Below are 17,465 nucleotides of genomic sequence, written 5' to 3' on the forward strand. Positions count from 1 at the left end.
ACTATAAAAAGAAAAAAAAACCGATGGCAGCCGCCAGGTGGGTAGGCTACTGTGTGTGGCTGCAGCTGTGGGAGAGGAGGTGGAAAGTGAAGGGGAGCAGAGAGAGAAAAGACTAAGAGAGAGAGAAAAGAGAGGGGGGGCAGGGACAAAGAGAAAGAGAGGAGAGAGAGAGAAAAGAAAGAGAGAGAGAGGAGAAAGAGAGATGATAGAGAGAAAGAGGAGAGAGGAGAAGCGCAGCGCAGCAGGGAGGGGGGATTCAGGTGTGGGGGGAGGACACAGCAGTAGCAGCGGTCCAAAGAGGTGGGGGGAGCAGAGAGGGTGTGTGTGGTTGGGGGCTAGTGTGTGGCAGGGGGCCTGGGGTAAGTGGAGAGAGTCGGGGGCAAGGAGAAAAAGAGGTGGGGTGGGGGGAGCAGAGAGGGTGTGTGTGGTTGGGGCTAGTGTGTGGCAGGGGGCCTGGGGTAAGTGGAGAGAGTCGGGGGCAAGGAGGAAAAGAGGTGGGGTGGGGGGAGCAGAGAGGGTGTGTGTGGTTGGGGGCTAGTGTGTGGCAGGGGGCCTGGGGTAAGTGGAGAGAGTCGGGGGCAAGGAGGAAAAGAGGTGGGGTGGGGGGAGCAGAGAGGGTGTGTGTGGTTGGGGGCTAGTGTGTGGCAGGGGGCCTGGGGTAAGTGGAGAGAGTCGGGGGCAAGGAGGAAAAGAGGTGGGGTGGGGGGAGCAGAGAGGGTGTGTGTGGTTGGGGGCTAGTGTGTGGCAGGGGGCCTGGGGTAAGTGGAGAGAGTCGGGGGCAAGGAGGAAAAGAGGTGGGGTGGGGGGAGCAGAGAGGGTGTGTGTGGTTGGGGGCTAGTGTGTGGCAGGGGGCCTGGGGTAAGTGGAGAGAGTCGGGGGCAAGGAGGAAAAGAGGTGGGGTGGGGGGAGCAGAGAGGGTGTGTGTGGTTGGGGGCTAGTGTGTGGCAGGGGGCCTGGGGTAAGTGGAGAGAGTCGGGGCAAGGAGGAAAAGAGGTGGGGTGGGGGGAGCAGAGAGGGTGTGTGTGGTTGGGGGCTAGTGTGTGGCAGGGGGCCTGGGGTAAGTGGAGAGAGTCGGGGGCAAGGAGGAAAAGAGGTGGGGTGGGGGGAGCAGAGAGGGTGTGTGTGGTTGGGGCTAGTGTGTGGCAGGGGGCCTGGGGTAAGTGGAGAGAGTCGGGGGCAAGGAGAAAAAGAGGTGGGGTGGGGGGAGCAGAGAGGGTGTGTGTGGTTGGGGCTAGTGTGTGGCAGGGGGCCTGGGGTAAGTGGAGAGAGTCAGGGGCAAGGAGGAAAAGAGGTGGGGTGGGGGGAGCAGAGAGGGTGTGTGTGGTTGGGGGCTAGTGTGTGGCAGGGGGCCTGGGGTGAGTGGAGAGAGTCAGGGGCAAGGAGAAAAAGAGGTGGGGTGGGGGGAGCAGAGAGGGTGTGTGTGGTTGGGGGCTAGTGTGTGGCAGAGGGGTGTTGGGGGAAAGGGGAGGGGGCAACAACAAACAGCAAAGGAGAAACTGGAACAACTCGGGCAGCAGCAGCGATTAGGCTGGATGGGGTGGTTGGGGGAGGAGCTGGGCCTGGGCTAGGGTAGGGTCTGGGAGGAGGGAGGGTGGGGGGGCAGGCGGGGGGGGAGGAGGAGGAGGAGGGTAGCAAAATATATAAAGCAATATATATCAAGAGAACACAAGCCAGAAGTTTAAAAAAAAAATTAAAAGAAAGACTATAACCAGCAGAAAAAACTTGGGGGTGGGGGTGTGGGGAGGGGGAACCAAACACAGACTCTGAGGGGGGCCACTAAGTGAACAGAGACAATGAAACCACAATTGCTGCAAATTAATAATAGCAAATGAATAAGTGGAACCAAGCAAAGAAAACTGGACTCGGTTTGGCAGCAGCAAACTTGGGAGAAGGCTGGATGGGGTGGGGTTGGGGTGGGGTGTGGTTGGACTTGGAGGGGCAAGTTTGGAGCAGGGAACCAAAACTGATTATATGGGACAACAAGAAACAACAACAGAATCCTCTGGGGGTGGGGGGGAGGGATTCAGGGAACCAACTCGCAGGGCAGCAGCAGTCAGCAGAAACAAACAAAATGGTACAATTTAAGCAAAACCAGCAAGCAATATATAACTGAAACCAATGGAATGCAATGTGAAAATCAAAAAGTTGGACAAAAACAAGGCAGGACAAAGAGCAATAATTAATGGAAGAAGATTTAAAGCAATGAGGATGCAGTGGGTGGGAGTGGGGGAGGGGGAGGGTAGGCCCAAAGGATGAGAAGGGAAAGGGGGGGGAGGGGGGGGAGAAAAGCAGACAGACAAGGAACAGGGAAAATTGGGGGAAATTAAGAAGAAAGTAAAGTGAAGTAACACACAGTATACAGACAAGAGACAGACAGAGAGAGGAGACACACAGAGAGTCACAAAGGGCAGGTGGACAAAGGATTAGACAGAGCACACACAGAGAGACACAGGACACAGTCAGGACTCACAGAGACACCAGAGCAGCCAGCAAAGGGCAAGCAGGTCTCAGAGATGATCCCACAACTGCAGCCAAGAGAAGTTTCCAGAGAAGAGGCTTGGGTTTATATAGGTTTGAAATTCCCTCCTTTGGGAGCCCCCACCTTTGCACTCCCCCCACGGCCAACAGGGTGCCAGCTCTCAACAGTGCAACAGCCAAGCAGCCTACCAGACCAAAGGACTCATTCTGGCCAATCAAGGATCAATAGCGCAGCCAATACAATGCCTGGAAATAGCATCACAAAATGGATGCAAGGAGGAGCAAAAGTTTCGGGAAGGAGACACAAAATGGAGGACACACTTGGAACTTTAAAGAGACACTCCAGAGACTCAATTTCATTCCCGAACCGGTTCGGGAAACCCGAGCCGGTTCGGTACCGAACCGGCTCGAATTCGGTCCGGCTCGGTCCCGGAAGGGCCCGATTCGGTCCGGGATCGAGCCGCCGGATCCGGACCGGTTCGGACGAACCGGTCCGGATCCGAACCGAACCGCACATCCCTACCTCTTCTGCTATTCACAGATGCAATTATATAGTGGAAGGGAAGGTGCAGACATGCAAAAATAATGTGGTACATACAAAATTATGCACTTCAGCATAATTTTGTATGAGATATACAAAGGGTAAACCCTTTCAAAGGATCTTGTTTAAAAGCTTGGCCTTGGAAATCAGGTGTTCCCTACTGGTGTAGGAGGTCATCCATCCTGGATTATCCCCACTGACATGCTCCAGAAGACAGGATTTGTGCAAATGAAGAACCCACTAAATATGCCCCCTGTGGGCGGTTCCTTCCAATTCTTTGTCCTGCCTTATCTCCAGAGGGCCACAGATAGCCTGCAGCTCTTCTTTTAGGCCTACCTTTCTGCAAAATATTCTCTCCTGTCCTTTTCCCTCCACTCTGCCTCCATTCTTTCTGCTTTTCCTCCTCATTTCAACTCCTTAAAAACTTACTTTGCATTGGAATCTTCTTCCCTCCTCTGTACTTTCCTGCCTTTTCACCCTCCAGCCTGATGTCGAACAAACAGATGAAGGCTACAGTTCTGGCTTTTAGAGCCAAGCACATCCAAATACAGCTCTTCCTGCTCAAAATGTGGGAGGCCTCCCTGGCAGGAGATTCCAAGGGAAGCTTTGCTGGCACCTTTGGGTCACAGCTGCTCCCCTGCCCCCAGAGCTCACCCAGATGCTGCAAGTAGAAACAGAACCTCTCCTCTCCCAAACAAGGAAAGCATGATTTGACCCCGGTGTGGAGCAAGCACATGGCCACATTGAAGGGCCTGACACCATCAAAGACACTCTCCTCTCTGCCTCCGATCTTCTCCCCAGCCAGGCACAGCTCGCCTGTGGGTGGACGCTCCTCCTCCACCATGCTCACATAGCAACTACAGCTGACCCTGCACAGGGAGAAAGAGGGGCTCAGTCATTCCAGGGGCTCAATGTCTACTCAGCCGGGTGGCTCCAGCAACACAGCCCATACGAATTACGAACTCGGGTGGCAACAGGGAGAAGGGTGGAAAGGAATGTGCTAACAGTAGCACACCTGCAAAGAATTTGGTGAGCCCTCTCCTTTCCCCCAGAGGAGCAAAGTCTAATATTGTTACTCCCTTGCTCCCTCCCTGCCTGTCCCAAAAAGCTTTCCCAGGGCTGGCAGGAGTGGGTCACCCAAGTCATTCAGAAATCGATAGAGGCCAGCCATAAACCTTTCAAGGGCCATGGGAAATGTAGAAGGCACATGAACAGCTCATCCTCATCCTCTGCTGATTCTGTTCCTGACAAGAGGCACAAAAAAATCTGTGAAGAGCAAGCAAGTGTCTTAGCTAACCACACCACTTCTCTGAGTCCTCAGGGTATGAGTCCCCAGATGTATTCCACCCTATGGGGCCCCTTGGAGACACCTGATTCAGTCCATGACCATGCAGCCTTGGAGGAGGGGGAAATATCAGAAGATTCCCCTCGTGCCCCAATCAAAGACTATTTCTGCAGGAGGATTTCCTCAGTTTCTCAAGCCATATCTCCACTGAGACTAAAGTGAATCCCACCTGATACACAGGAAATTTAGTCTAAGGGCTCCTTAGTTTTTCCCAAGCCCATGAGGCCTCGGGCTTCATCACCATGATAAAGCAGGAGTGGAACAAGCCTTCTACATCTAAGTGAACCTATACTGTTGCTAACAGATTTTACAGTTTCCAAGAGGATGCAATTGATTTGTTTAAGGTCCCCCTTACTGACATGCCAGTTTTGGCCCTGCTCAGTGCTGCAATGGTCCCAAAAGATGGGGACTCTACTTTGAAGAAGTCCACTGATAAGAAGGTTGAGGGGGCCATGAATAGGGCCCATGAGTCATCATCTATGGCTATCAGGGCAGACACTGCTGCATCTCTAATATCCAGAGCATCCATTCTCTAGATTGACGAAATATTAAATGACTTGCCTTCAGATCCCAGCAGATTGAGGCATAAACTGCATGTGCAAAGGGCTGCAGCATTTACTTCAGTTGCCACACTGGACTGCATTAGATTCTCTTCCAAGGCTATAGGCTCTAACATACTGACTTGGTGCAATATCTGGCTATGCCATTAGTGTGTGGACCACACATCTAAGGCTAACCTCACTTCAGTCCCTTACACGGGACAAAGCTATTTGAGGACAATGTTTTCATTGAGACAAGGGACAAATGCAAAGCCTCGCCATCCTCTGTTAAGAAGGAGGATAAGGGTTCCAACCGTAGGTTCAACTAACCATTCAGGGCATTCTGCCCCCTCTTTCAAGAGTTTCAGAGGTCCAGCAGGCCATTATGGAACAGGCCGAGGAGCCAGGGTAGACAGTCTTTCCACCCTCAGTCCAGATCCAGTCTCCCACCCCAGGCTAAAGGGCCAGGTAGCAATCCTGTTGCCACCTCTTCATTGGTAGATGGCCATATCATGGACTTTTGTCATGCCTGGGAAAGTTCAACTGCAGATCAGTAGTTGCTCTGGGTTACAAGGTGGAACTGCTGCACTCTCCAAGGAAGAAGTTCCTGCCAACACCAAGGTCCAGAAACCCCACGAAACACCTCAGCCTCTTTCAGGCCATACATCATCCACAGCACATCGGGGCCACAGAAACAGTGCCCCTTCTCAGTGGGGGAGGGGCATGTACTCAGTAATTTTCACTATGCCCCAAAAGGATGTATCCTTATGGCCAGTATTAGACCTGAAGGCAGTCAACAAGTTTGTGGTCAAGAAGCGTTTTCACATAGAGACGCTCAGGTTCAATTGCAGAAGCTCTTCAGAACAGCGACTACCTGGTCTGCATTGAACTGAAAGAAGCATACTTGCACATTCCTATACTTCCTATAAAAGCACCTTCTGTGCTTTTGCTACATGGCTCAGCATTATCAATACTGGGCCCTATCCTTCAGCCTATCATCAGCCCCCAGAGTCTTTACCAAGGCCCTGGTACTCATTGTCACCTACTTGCACTTACAGGGAACTCACCTTTAGTGTTACTTAGATTAGCTCTTTGGGTCCGGTCAGAGGAGGAGGCCAGGAGAGCTCTTCCAAAGACCCTAGTTTGTCTCGGGGAACACGGTTTTCTGAAATGAGAAGAGCCACTTCATCACTTCTCAGCACTGAAACATGTGGGGGTGATAATCAACATGAAGAGGAACAGTTTCTTCCTTCCCCCAGACAAAATTCAGATGCTAATGAATTCAGATGATAATTCTCCAGGGGGATACTGCATGCCGGGTCAGCAGCCATCCTTTGGCTAGCCAGACTGCTTGGTTTGATGGTGGCAGCTATGGAAGCAGTTTCATGGGCCAGACTTATTCTTCAGCCGCTTCAATGGGCGCTTCTGCCTTACCAACTACAATTAGCATGCAAACATCAGAAGATCATTCGGCTCACAGGACATCTCAAGAGTTTGCTATATTGGTGGACTCTCCCTGCCAGTCTCTCAAAGGGGAAACAGTACTCGAAACAATCAGAATTTTGGTGGCCATGGATGCAGGTTTGACCAGCTGTGGGGGCCCCACTGCCTGCACCTCCATGCCCAGGGCATGTGGATACCAAAGGAGCAGCAGCACAAGGCCCACCAGGAGCTGGCGGGGGGACAAGGTCCAAGTCATTATATCTGCTAGCTTTGACTTTCATTCAGTGGGCAGAAGGACACCAAGAGTCCATCCTGGCCCAGCATGTTCGAGAGGAGGCCAACATAAGAGCGGATTGGCTAAGTCACTGGATAACCCATCAGTTGGGCTCACCTCACATTGATCTCTTTGCTTCTCCCAACAACATGACGCTGCTGAAGTTCATTTCATATTTTCCAGTGGGGGGGGGGGGCAGAGGCGGCGGACGCTCTCCTGATGCTTGGCCGCCATTTCTCCTATACGCTTTGTCCCTGACACCAGGGCATTGCAGATTCTGATTTTTCCATTCTGGCCCAGGAGATTGGTTTTCTGAAATAGCGAGCCAGACAATGGAGGGTTTGCTCCACTTGCTGTTCTGGGAGGATCTCCTGTCACAGGGTCCTGTTTCTCATCCAGACTTGGAGTGGTTAGGGTTAACCACATGGAACCTGAGAGGGACCTCTTGAGTTCTCACAGGCTCTCAGGGATGATGTGAAGACGATTCTCATCTTGTTCAAATCTATTGCATCTATAAGACAACGTGGAGGACCTTCCTCCACTGGGCTGCCAGGATTTTTTATACCTATACATGACTGTAAGCTTGCGGAATTTCTAGTGTTCCTTCAGGGAGATCTCTCGCTAGGATTGAAAGCTAATACCTTGAAGAGGCAAGCCTCATGCCTTACACAGATGCTGTTTCAGGATGTTCCAGGTCCAACGGTACATCATCCTCTGTTGCAAAAATTCCTCCAAGTGGCAGCCCATCTATCACCTCTGATGTGTCATTGTTTTCTGACATGCGACTTGCATACGGTTCTTCGCATCCTCCGCCAGCTGCCTCTCAAACCACTGCGTAGTGCTCCACTTTGGATCCTGTCCATGAAGGTGATGTTTTTTGTGGTGATTACATCCACTAGACAGGTGTTGGAGCTTCAGGCGCTGTCTGTAAAGGAGGACCTGTGTATTTTCTCAAAGGAGGCTATGTACTTGATTCCTGATCCTTCATTGATTTCTGATCCTAAGGTCAACTCAGTTTTTCATAGATCTGAAAATATTTACTTAGCTTCCTTCTGCCCTAAGCTGCAACATACCAAGGAGAAACAGTGGCACAAGCTGGACATGTGCAGGACTCTGTGCATATAAATGGCTCACACTGGATCTTTTCATAGGACTGATTCCATGTTTGTCTCATTCCAGCTATGCACCTTGGGTCAGAAGGTCTCAGCGGCCACCCTTAGGCGCTGGGTAAAGGTGCATGTATCACAATGGTGTATGAGCTGCAGCATGTACCTGTACCACAATAAGTAACTGCTCACTCCACTAGGTCGGCTTCAACCTCAGCAGCGTTTTACACCAAGGCTTCTCTGGAAGAGACCTGCAAAGCTGCTACGTGGCAGTCACCATCCACAGTTTCACAGCATTATACACTGGATGTGCATGCCTCATCTAGGGTGGCATTTCCCAGAGGGTCCCACAACAGGTCCTGTCTGGGCAGTAGATTGGAGTCAGGCTTGTTCCCTCTTGTGAGTATGAGCTGTGGCATTTCCCACAGTGGGTTACCTCCTACACCAGCAGAGTAAGGAACATCGGTACTCACTGTGAAGGTTTCTTCTTGCTGGTGTAACGGAAGTCACCCATGCACACCCAGGGTTGGCACCCAGTTCTACCTCCTGGGGGGCTGGATTGGGTGGGCTTGGCTTCTTTCTTTGGTCTTGCCTCTGGCTTTCCTTGGCTGTTCTGCTGTATTTCTTATTCTGCAGCCTTGTATGGCATTGTTCTGTTTGTGGTTGTTTTGTCTGTTTTTGCTTTACTGCTTTGGTCTCTTACTTCAGTAGCTCAAGCTTTTTCTGGACTGGAAAGAACCACCTGTAGGGGGCATATATAGACACATAATGAGGCACATTACTATTTTCTTAGTTACTATTTTTAACCAAGGAGGTTTTTCCAGTCATGATTTATCTCCTACAGATGCTAAGATGTTTTAAAAAGATATCACATTATAGAATTTGTAGATAGTATATTTCCCACAAACATAGTTATGTATTATATACACTGTTCAAAGCATATTTATTAATAGCGTGACAGAGGATTAAGATCAAAACAGAAAAAGATATGAGTACTAAAGGATTTTACCAAATAGTAAATTTATGTAATTTATTTACTAAGTAGTAATAGATTATGTCATCTTTATTGTTTGTATATGAATCTTAGACAACAGAAAAAATAATTTCATATTCTGTTTTCCTCTTAACGTACCATACAGGTGGCTCCTGTTTCCTACCTAAGAATATCCATGAACCCAATTATCCACACACAAAACCAAAATACATTACTGGCATTACCATTGGGTATTAGCTTGTCCTTGACCATTCACTTCCATGACAATACTGGAGATATTTTCCACTCACAAAATTCTGTGCTTGGCTTTGCAGTGAACAGGTAATTGTCAATAGCAGGAATTTAATTTTTATTAACCATAGATACATTGTATGTGCTCGAATTCAAGAGCACATATAATGTATGTGCATCAACAACTGTATGCCCACTCAGGCAACTGTTAATACACTGGCTGATATCCTTATTTTATTGATTATTTATTTATTTATACATTTATATCCCACTCTTCCTTCCAAGAAGCCCAAAGCAGTGTATATAATTACGTTTGTCCTCACAACAACCCTGTGAGGTAAGTTAGGCTGAGACATAAGTGACTGGCCCAGAGTCACCCAGTGTATTTCATTGTTGAATGGGGATTTGAACTAAGGTTTCCCTCAGGTCTCCCTAGTCCATAAGAACATAAGAACAGCCCTGCTGGATCAGGCCCAAGGCCCATCTAGTCCAGCATCCTGTTTTGCACAGTGGCCCACCAGATGCCGCTGGAAGCCTCAGACAGGAGTTGAGGGCATGCCCTCTCTCCTGCCATTACTCCCCCGCAACTGGTACTCAGAGGCACCCCGCCCCCGAGGCTGGAGGTGGTCCACAGCCCTCCGACTAGTAGCCATTCATTTAGAGTAACTTCTGAGTAACACTGTTGAACAACTTTGTCTGGATTAGCAGATTTGAAGAACTGATGCACTGCTGGTGGGATATTCCCCTACCAGATTAATGGCCTGGAAAGTGCACTATGCACTTCCTTTTCATGCAGTTATTCCTGATCCTGCCTGGTTTGCTAATGTTGTGAGATTCAAAATAAAGACTTTGCCTATTTTTTGTGCTTGAATGCTGTTAACAATAAAAATTTAAAAACCATTCAAGCCAAGTCAACATCTTAAATGCTCCAGTTGGCATTTACAGTTATTATAAACACATGTCCTTGGACTAAATTCCAGTCACTTCTACAGAACCCCCAAGTACATAGGATCAAATGCCACTCACTTCTAGGAAAATAATCATTTAAATCAGTTACATAAGGAATTGTAAATTGGAGGTAAAGAACTATCGTAATGACCATACCTTAATGGCTTGGGTCCAGGGTACCTAAGAGAGTGCCTTCTTTGTCATGAACCCTGCCCCCTATTAAGTAGAGATGTGTATGGAACCGCACCTCCGCAGTCTGGCACTGGGGAGGGGGACTCTTTAAGGGTGGAGGAGGGGAGGGTGTACTTACCCCTCCCGCTGCTTTCCCCCCTCCAGCACTCTCGGTTTTTAAGGCATTTGGGGCAGCAGGGTACCTCCCTGAGGCCCCTTCTCCCATTCCTCTGCTAAAAGCTTCAGAAGATGGACTGCACGTGCGCATCACGTCCGTGCATCCCATGCGTTGTGCGCGCAAGTCTGATGCACACACGCACGGGGAGCATGGATGTGACACGCTCACAAGGCATGCACACGCACAGTCCACCTTTTGAAGCTTTCTGCTGAGGAATGGGGGAGTGGGTGGCAGGGAGGTACCCTGTAAGTACACCCTCCCCCACCCTTAAAGGTCCACACACCCCCCAAGCGCCAAACTGCCAAACCGGCTCCAGGTCTGGGCCAGCCCGGAGGTCCTTAGAATGGGCTCCGGACTGATCCGTGCACATCCCTACTATTAAGATCATCTGAGAGGTTTGGTTACAGTTGCCAGCGGCTCATTTTGGTGGCGACTTGGGACTGGGCCTTCTCTGTGGCTGCCCTGGGGCTTTGGCTCTGTTGCTAGATTTGGCTTTTTTAAAGCCAAATTTTGGGTTACGGCCCATTTGACTCACAAGTGTACCCCTTAGGTTCTGGCCACTGATACACTCCCAGTCAAAATAGCATCTCCACCTTTAAAAGATCCTCAAGACTCACCTGTTTTCTTAGGCTTTTAAATGAAAATTAAGTTTAAACTGTTCAATTGTTTTTATTCTGTGAAATTGTTTCAAGTGTTTTTATTCTGTTTTATATTCATTGTGTGTTAGGTTGTGTACACTGCCTAGAAATACATATATCAGACAGTATATAAATATGATAGATAAAGACTTATGTAGTTGACACTGCTTATTCTTTTATTAGATTTCTACCCTACCTTACGCAGGGTGGTTTATCATAGTTAAAAATACAGAACAGATTGACAGCATATAATTTATTTATCTGTTCATTTGTCATATTTTTGTTATGATTTTTATATCATAATGATAAAAAGCCAATTAAAACAAACAGTCTAAAAGGCCTGAGCAAATCAAAAGTTCTTCACCTTCACCTGGCACTGGAAAGCAAAGAAGCCTGACAGGTGAGTTTCCCTAGGAGAGCATCCACAAAGCATCTCTTTCTATAACATGCTAAGCGTGCATGAGTGATTTCTTCTTTTGCTATATTTTCACTTTCCTAAAATAATGCTTTTCTCCCTTGGCTACGACAATGTTTATTATTCAATATTTTTGTCTGCAGAGATGACATTGTACAGGCCGGGAAAGGTGTCTCCAACAACACATTGATAATCCGGACAATGAGTATAGGGCTAAGCTTACTTATGGTTTGGGATGCAAAGCACAGTAGTATTGCAGATTATGTTCCCCTTCCTGTGCAAAATGCCATCTACCCTGAGCTCATAGATATTGTCATAGGTGATGTCATCTGCTTAACGTCTTCACTGGTAAACCAAGAAGGTAAGAAATCACTGAATAATAATTGACATTAATTGGGAGTGAGAGAGTAAGAAACTGAATCAGGAATTGCCATGGAAACTTTGTATGGTTGTATGTGTGGTAGGCTTATGAGATCAGAACAACCAAATACATTATTCATTGTGTTGTTCACTAAACAGATGTAATCAGCTTTTCTGTTTTTAGCCTACTTTCCAGTAGGCTTATGAGATCAACCAGCATTTTGTGTCCATGTGTGTGTATTCCCCTATCAGCTGTGCAATGCCTGGACCAATATGAACCAATTCAGGTACTGTTGTTGTGACATGTAGTGACACCTCAACAGCATAGTTTGTGATTATGTCATCCACCCCAGTTCAAGATGGCAGAAGTGTAAACATTTGAGGCGCAAGTGGTCTAACCTGTGAACTGCCTAACCGATTTAAAACAAATTTGCTAAAGCTATAGGGACACATAGAGATGCCCCAACAGTGTGGTTTGTGATGATGTCATCCACCCCAGTCCAAGATGGCAGATGTGTGAACATTTGAGGTGCAAGTGCAGTAACCTGCGGACTGTCTAACCAATTTGATCCAAATTTGGTACAGTTTTAGTGAGTGACACACAGGGACACCTCAATGGTGTAGTTTGTAATGATGTCATCTCCCCCGATCCAAGATGGTGCACACATGAATATTTGAGGCACAAGAGGTCTAACTTGTGGATCTCAGTTTGAACCAAATTTAGTCCAGTTGTAGGGACAGTGAAAGGAAAGTAAGTAGATTAGTTCTTACTAGAAAAACCTGAGCCATTTTTGGAAGGGCGGTATAGAAATCGAGTAAGTAAGTAATAACTTGTTAATTATATCAGTTAAATATGTCATTTGTTCTGGATGACCGTAATTTCTATTAACATTACATATTTAGTATGTTACATGTAATATGTAGTTTACCATGTATCTATGGAAAAAAGCCAACTACTACTTTAGGCTATGTAAGTCATGATGCAGACCACATTAGTCCAGGAAGTATTGTCATCAAGCTGGGGTTCATGCTTTATAGAAGTCTCCATATATTTGATATACAGGTCCAAGAGAATGAGTTAAACCTATTGTGCCTCTAGAGATGGTATGACTTACCAGATTCTTGGTCTGGAAGGTCCTCTGTGCAGTTGTTTCTGGGCCACGTTGGAAGTAGTCCCGGTCAGGTACTGCACAGATGAGGTATTAGTTGAGTAGTGCCATTGTATTAGTGATTGCATTCAGGCATAGAAAGTTGATAAGTTCTTGGATGCCTTGACATAAATGACCAGGGAGGAGAACTGATCTTTTGGTAGCAAACATGAATTGTCCTCTTTGCTAAGCAGGGCCCACGCTGGTTTGCATTTCAATGGTAAACTACATGTATGAGCACTGTAAGATATCCCCCTTTGGAGATATGGCTGCTCTTTGGAAGAGCAGCTGCATGCTTGCAAGCAGAATGTTCCAGGTTCCCTTCCTGGCATCTCCAGATAGGGCTGAGAGAGACTCCTGCCTGCAGTCTTGGAGAAGCTGCTGTCAGTATATGTAGACAATACTGAGCTAGATGGACCAATGGTCTGACTTGGTATAAGGCAGCTTCCTATGTTCCTTTGCAGAAGGCAGGCAAGCACAGACACAGCAGTGTGGCTTTCCTCACACACTCCTCTGCCTCCAGAAGCCTCATCCACCTTATCTACAGCTGATTGTCGGGTGGGCAGGGAGGAGCAGCAGCCTGGCTTTCCCCACGCTCTGGAAAGCATCTCCTCTGACTTGTGAGGAGAGCTTTCAATTGGCTGGCACCAGTGGACAATTTAAAAGTTGCCGCCCACCCCATGCCAGCCCAGATATGGGGGAAATAGCATCCCAGGCAGGACTGCAGCTGCAGGGGGGAGAGAAACTTATGGAGAGGTGTGGAATGGACACCGCTATACATGGGCCTGAAGCTCAGAGATGTTGTGCATTTTTAGGTGTCATGTGGAAGTCATTAAACTTGCTCAACATTTAGGGTAACCGTACGTGTGCAGGGGTTCTGCACACTCACAGTCAATTTTTTCATATAGAAAAAAATTGGAGAAAACACTGACCACATGATGAGTTGTTGCCCATGAACAGCTTTCTATGCCATTTTAGATCAGTATCTACATATGTCACAACCTTAATGAGTAGACCAGACTTAAGATTACCCAGAGATCTGGAAGTGATCCATTGTCATCATGAGAAATGGGTTACTGTGCCTGCGCAGGGACCTCACAGATGGATTAACTAGGTCCTCACTGGCGCCCCTTCCTGCCGTGCACATGCCACGTGCCTTGCTTTTCTTGGCAGTCGGGCACCATTTTGTCTGAGTTTCTTTTCAACCGCTTATGTGTTCGGACCTCTGATGTATAGCCCCTCAGTTTAGAAAAGAAATTGTTACTTTGGACTGATTTTCTAATAAAACTTTGACTGTGACCTTGACTATTCTTCGGCCTTTCCCTTGGACTTCGTTCTCAGATACTTGAACTTTAGTTGCTCTCAGTGTTGAGCTAAGCTCCCCTCAACTGATGAACATGAACTCTGTTTACTTTGTTTGGGTGAGCAACATGTCCCAGCTACTTGCAGGATTTGTAGGTCCTTCTCAAAGCAAACACTGAAGAATTGCTCTTTACGCCTCAGAGTCGCTCTCTATGGAGACGTACTGTGGCGGCTGATACCGAGGCCGGAATCAACATCGATCTCTATCATCGATCTCAGTGTCGACATCAACATCCATGGGCCTTTTTTCGATGTCTGCCCTGGGGTCTGTCTGCGCACAGTCTAAAACCCTGTGGGATAATCTTGAGGAGATTGTCTTCAAGAAGCCCAAGTCTTCAGACCATGGATATAAGAAGCGTAAACAGCATCGTGTGGCCTTCGATAGCAACTCACCGCTTCAGAAAAAGCATAAGCCGAAGTTGGCTCATTCATTGGGGTCGAGGAACCCCTCGCCATCAACAGTCCAATATCGACCACCACTGCTATCGTCGAGTCTGTCGAAGCCAATGCCCACGAATGTGAGGGCTGATTTTTTCATGCCTTTTTCGGTGCCGTCATGTTCGGTGCTTCCGACACTTCCGTCGATCTTGACCACGACCACCATCTTGACATCAGTGTCAACGCCAGTGTTCCCGGTTCCGAGTCCTGCAGTTTTCCCTTCAACTTCCTCGATATCGATGGTTGATGCCGACACGGGTGTCCAGCACTGTATTCATCCATCACCCCTGATGGCTACCATTGTTCCTCAGCAGCATAAACTGCTGTCTCTTTCGCCTGCAAGGACGCCCTTAAAGTTAACCCTCACACTTTTTGATACCTCTGACGATGCCTGGTTGGATGACTGTACTGCTAAGTCCCTGTTGAGTGTTCTGGACTGTTGAGTGTTCTGTACTGCTAAGTCCCTGTTGAGTGTTCTGTTGATGTGCCTCTAAAGACGCCTTCGGTGTCTCCAGTTTGAATTGAAGCCAAGTCTTCTACCTATATGGTGCCGATGACTGTACCGGCAACTGCTGCTCCACCCTTGAAAACACTGCCCTCCTTTGTGCCACTTCCTTTGGTGCCGCTGAAGGATCCTGTTCATGCCTGCAGGTTCAAACACACTATTTCTCCATCCACACAGCTAGATTGGGCAGAGTTCCAATTGTGGAAAACTCAGCATATGCTGCAGAGCCACTGGTCACCCCTGTAGCACCAGGTCTGGACCGGCCCATGTATCTCCCCCCCCCCAGCTCCATTTGTGACAGTGGAGCCTTTGGAATCTTCAGAAGAGGACTCGTATCATTCTTCAGACTCTTCTGACACAGAAACAGACTGTGACGGTAATACACCCAGACATCCTTCCGATCTGCCTTCAGATGTACCTCCACATCTCCCAACACAGAGTTGGAATCATACACCAAAATGATTCAACAAATGGAGGACGCGCTTGAACTTGAGATCAAACATCCAGCTGCTGATCTTCAGGACCCTGTTTATAAGATGCTGGCAACTGTTCAGTCCATGCAGGTGGTTGTGTTGCCCATGTTGCCTGCCATCACCAAGGCGGCCAAGACTTTGTGGGACATCTTACAAACGTCGGCTCCTAGGTCAAAACGTTTAGAGACACTCTACTATGTACAGGAAGATGACAACCTTTACTTGCTCAAGCATCATCTCCCAAACTCCCTAGTAATTGACTGCGCTTCCTCAAAGTCTGGCCATTGCTGTGCTTCCTCAAAGTCTGGCCATTGCAGGGGTACCCTCTGACAAAGAGGGTAAGAAGCTCAGTGTGTTTGGGCGGCATATTTATTCAACTGCGAGTCTCTCCATTTGCATAGCAAACTATGCAGCCTGCATGGCCCGCTACTGTTACGTGTTTTGGGACACGTTTAGAAGCGAACTAACCACCTCTACTCCAGAAGAGCTGACTAAGAAGTTCGATGACATGCTTACAAAATGTGGAGATCTAATCCGCCAGCAGCTAAGCACATTTAAGCACTTGCCTGTAACTGAATCGAGAACCATGACCTCCACGGTTTCTCTTGGGTGCTTTGTTTGGTTGAGGTCCACTACTCTTAACCAAGCTATGAAGGACCATATTGAACATCTCCCGTTCGGGAAGGGCCTATTCAGTGAGTCTACCAATTCAACTATGGAGACCCTTAAAAAATCCAGATTTACAGCCAAAAGCTTCTTGGTTGCAGCTACTTCATTTCAAGCTTCATCCTGCTACAGATCGTACAACCATCAACTTGTGGGATTCAGATATCAAGACTGAAAGGACTATCAGAAACCATTCAAGCCCTATCATAAAAAAGGATACGGTCAATGCAGTAAACCTCAGAGCTCCCATACCAACAAAAACAACTCCAAGCAGTCTCTTTGATCTGGGAGACTGTCCACCGCTTGCACCATCATCGCCGGCCGATGCTTTGAACACCACTCCACTGGCCTCTTGTGGCATCCCTTCAATTCCACCTCATTTGCCACTCAACTTCATCAGCCTGGTCAGTCATGCCTTGGCATGGCACCAGATAACATTAGACCAATGGGTCTTATGGATTATCACCTCTGGCTACGCGATCGAGTTCATAACTTTGCCAAGTTTAGAGGACGTCAAATCTACCGGCTCTCGGGCAAGAGGTGCATGCTCTCTTGGAGAAAGGTGCAGTAGTCCCAGTGCAGTGGACCGATCATCTACGGGGGTTTTATTCTCATTATTTCCTTGTTCCCAAGAATGACTCAGAGCCATTATGGGTCTACGGGTTCTGCAGTAGTGGGTGAAAAGGCTGCACCCTCAACTGAGGGGAAAAGCTAGCTAGTCACCCATTTCTCATGATGACAACATATCACTTCCAGATAGACAGGCTGCTTACCTGTAACATGATCTGGAGGTAATCCATTGTCAGTCATAAGATCCACCTGTACCTCCCCGCTGCAGCTTTTTCACCTCAAGACTGACTTACCTGCTTGCCCAATGAATCCACACTGTGGGCCTACATTATCATCAGACGGGAGCCAGTTTCTCCAAGAAACTGGCTCCCCACTGCCAAGAAAAGCATGGTGCATGCACGACAGGGAGGGGTGCCAGTGATGAGCTAGTTAATCCATCCGTGAGGTCCCTGCGTAGGTGCAGTAATCCATTTCTCATGACTGACAATGGATCACCTCCATATCATAAGTTACAGGTAAGCAACCTGTCTTTCTCCCCATTCCATTTTTAGCCAGAGATCTATTCATCTCTATTTCTTTGCTGACTAGAAGCAGTGATTTTGAAACTAATGTTGACCAGAGTGGCCACACTGTGGCTTTTGC

The 17,465-nt window shown here is 47.9% G+C and overlaps 1 protein-coding gene across 1 annotated transcript in view; it reads left to right on the forward strand.

Annotated features, from left to right (window-relative positions):
• NUP210 (nucleoporin 210) overlaps window positions 1-17,465 on the forward strand; it is a 182,868-nt gene that overhangs the window by 146,744 nt on the left and 18,659 nt on the right. Inside the window, exons 31-32 of the mRNA XM_053299000.1 lie at window positions 8,866-9,041; window positions 11,445-11,662. Coding sequence (XP_053154975.1) covers window positions 8,866-9,041; window positions 11,445-11,662 — 394 coding nt within the window. The remainder of the gene's footprint in view (window positions 1-8,865; window positions 9,042-11,444; window positions 11,663-17,465) is intronic.

Source organism: Hemicordylus capensis, chromosome 2, assembly GCF_027244095.1.
Source record: "Hemicordylus capensis ecotype Gifberg chromosome 2, rHemCap1.1.pri, whole genome shotgun sequence".
Classification (NCBI taxonomy): domain Eukaryota; kingdom Metazoa; phylum Chordata; class Lepidosauria; order Squamata; family Cordylidae; genus Hemicordylus; species Hemicordylus capensis.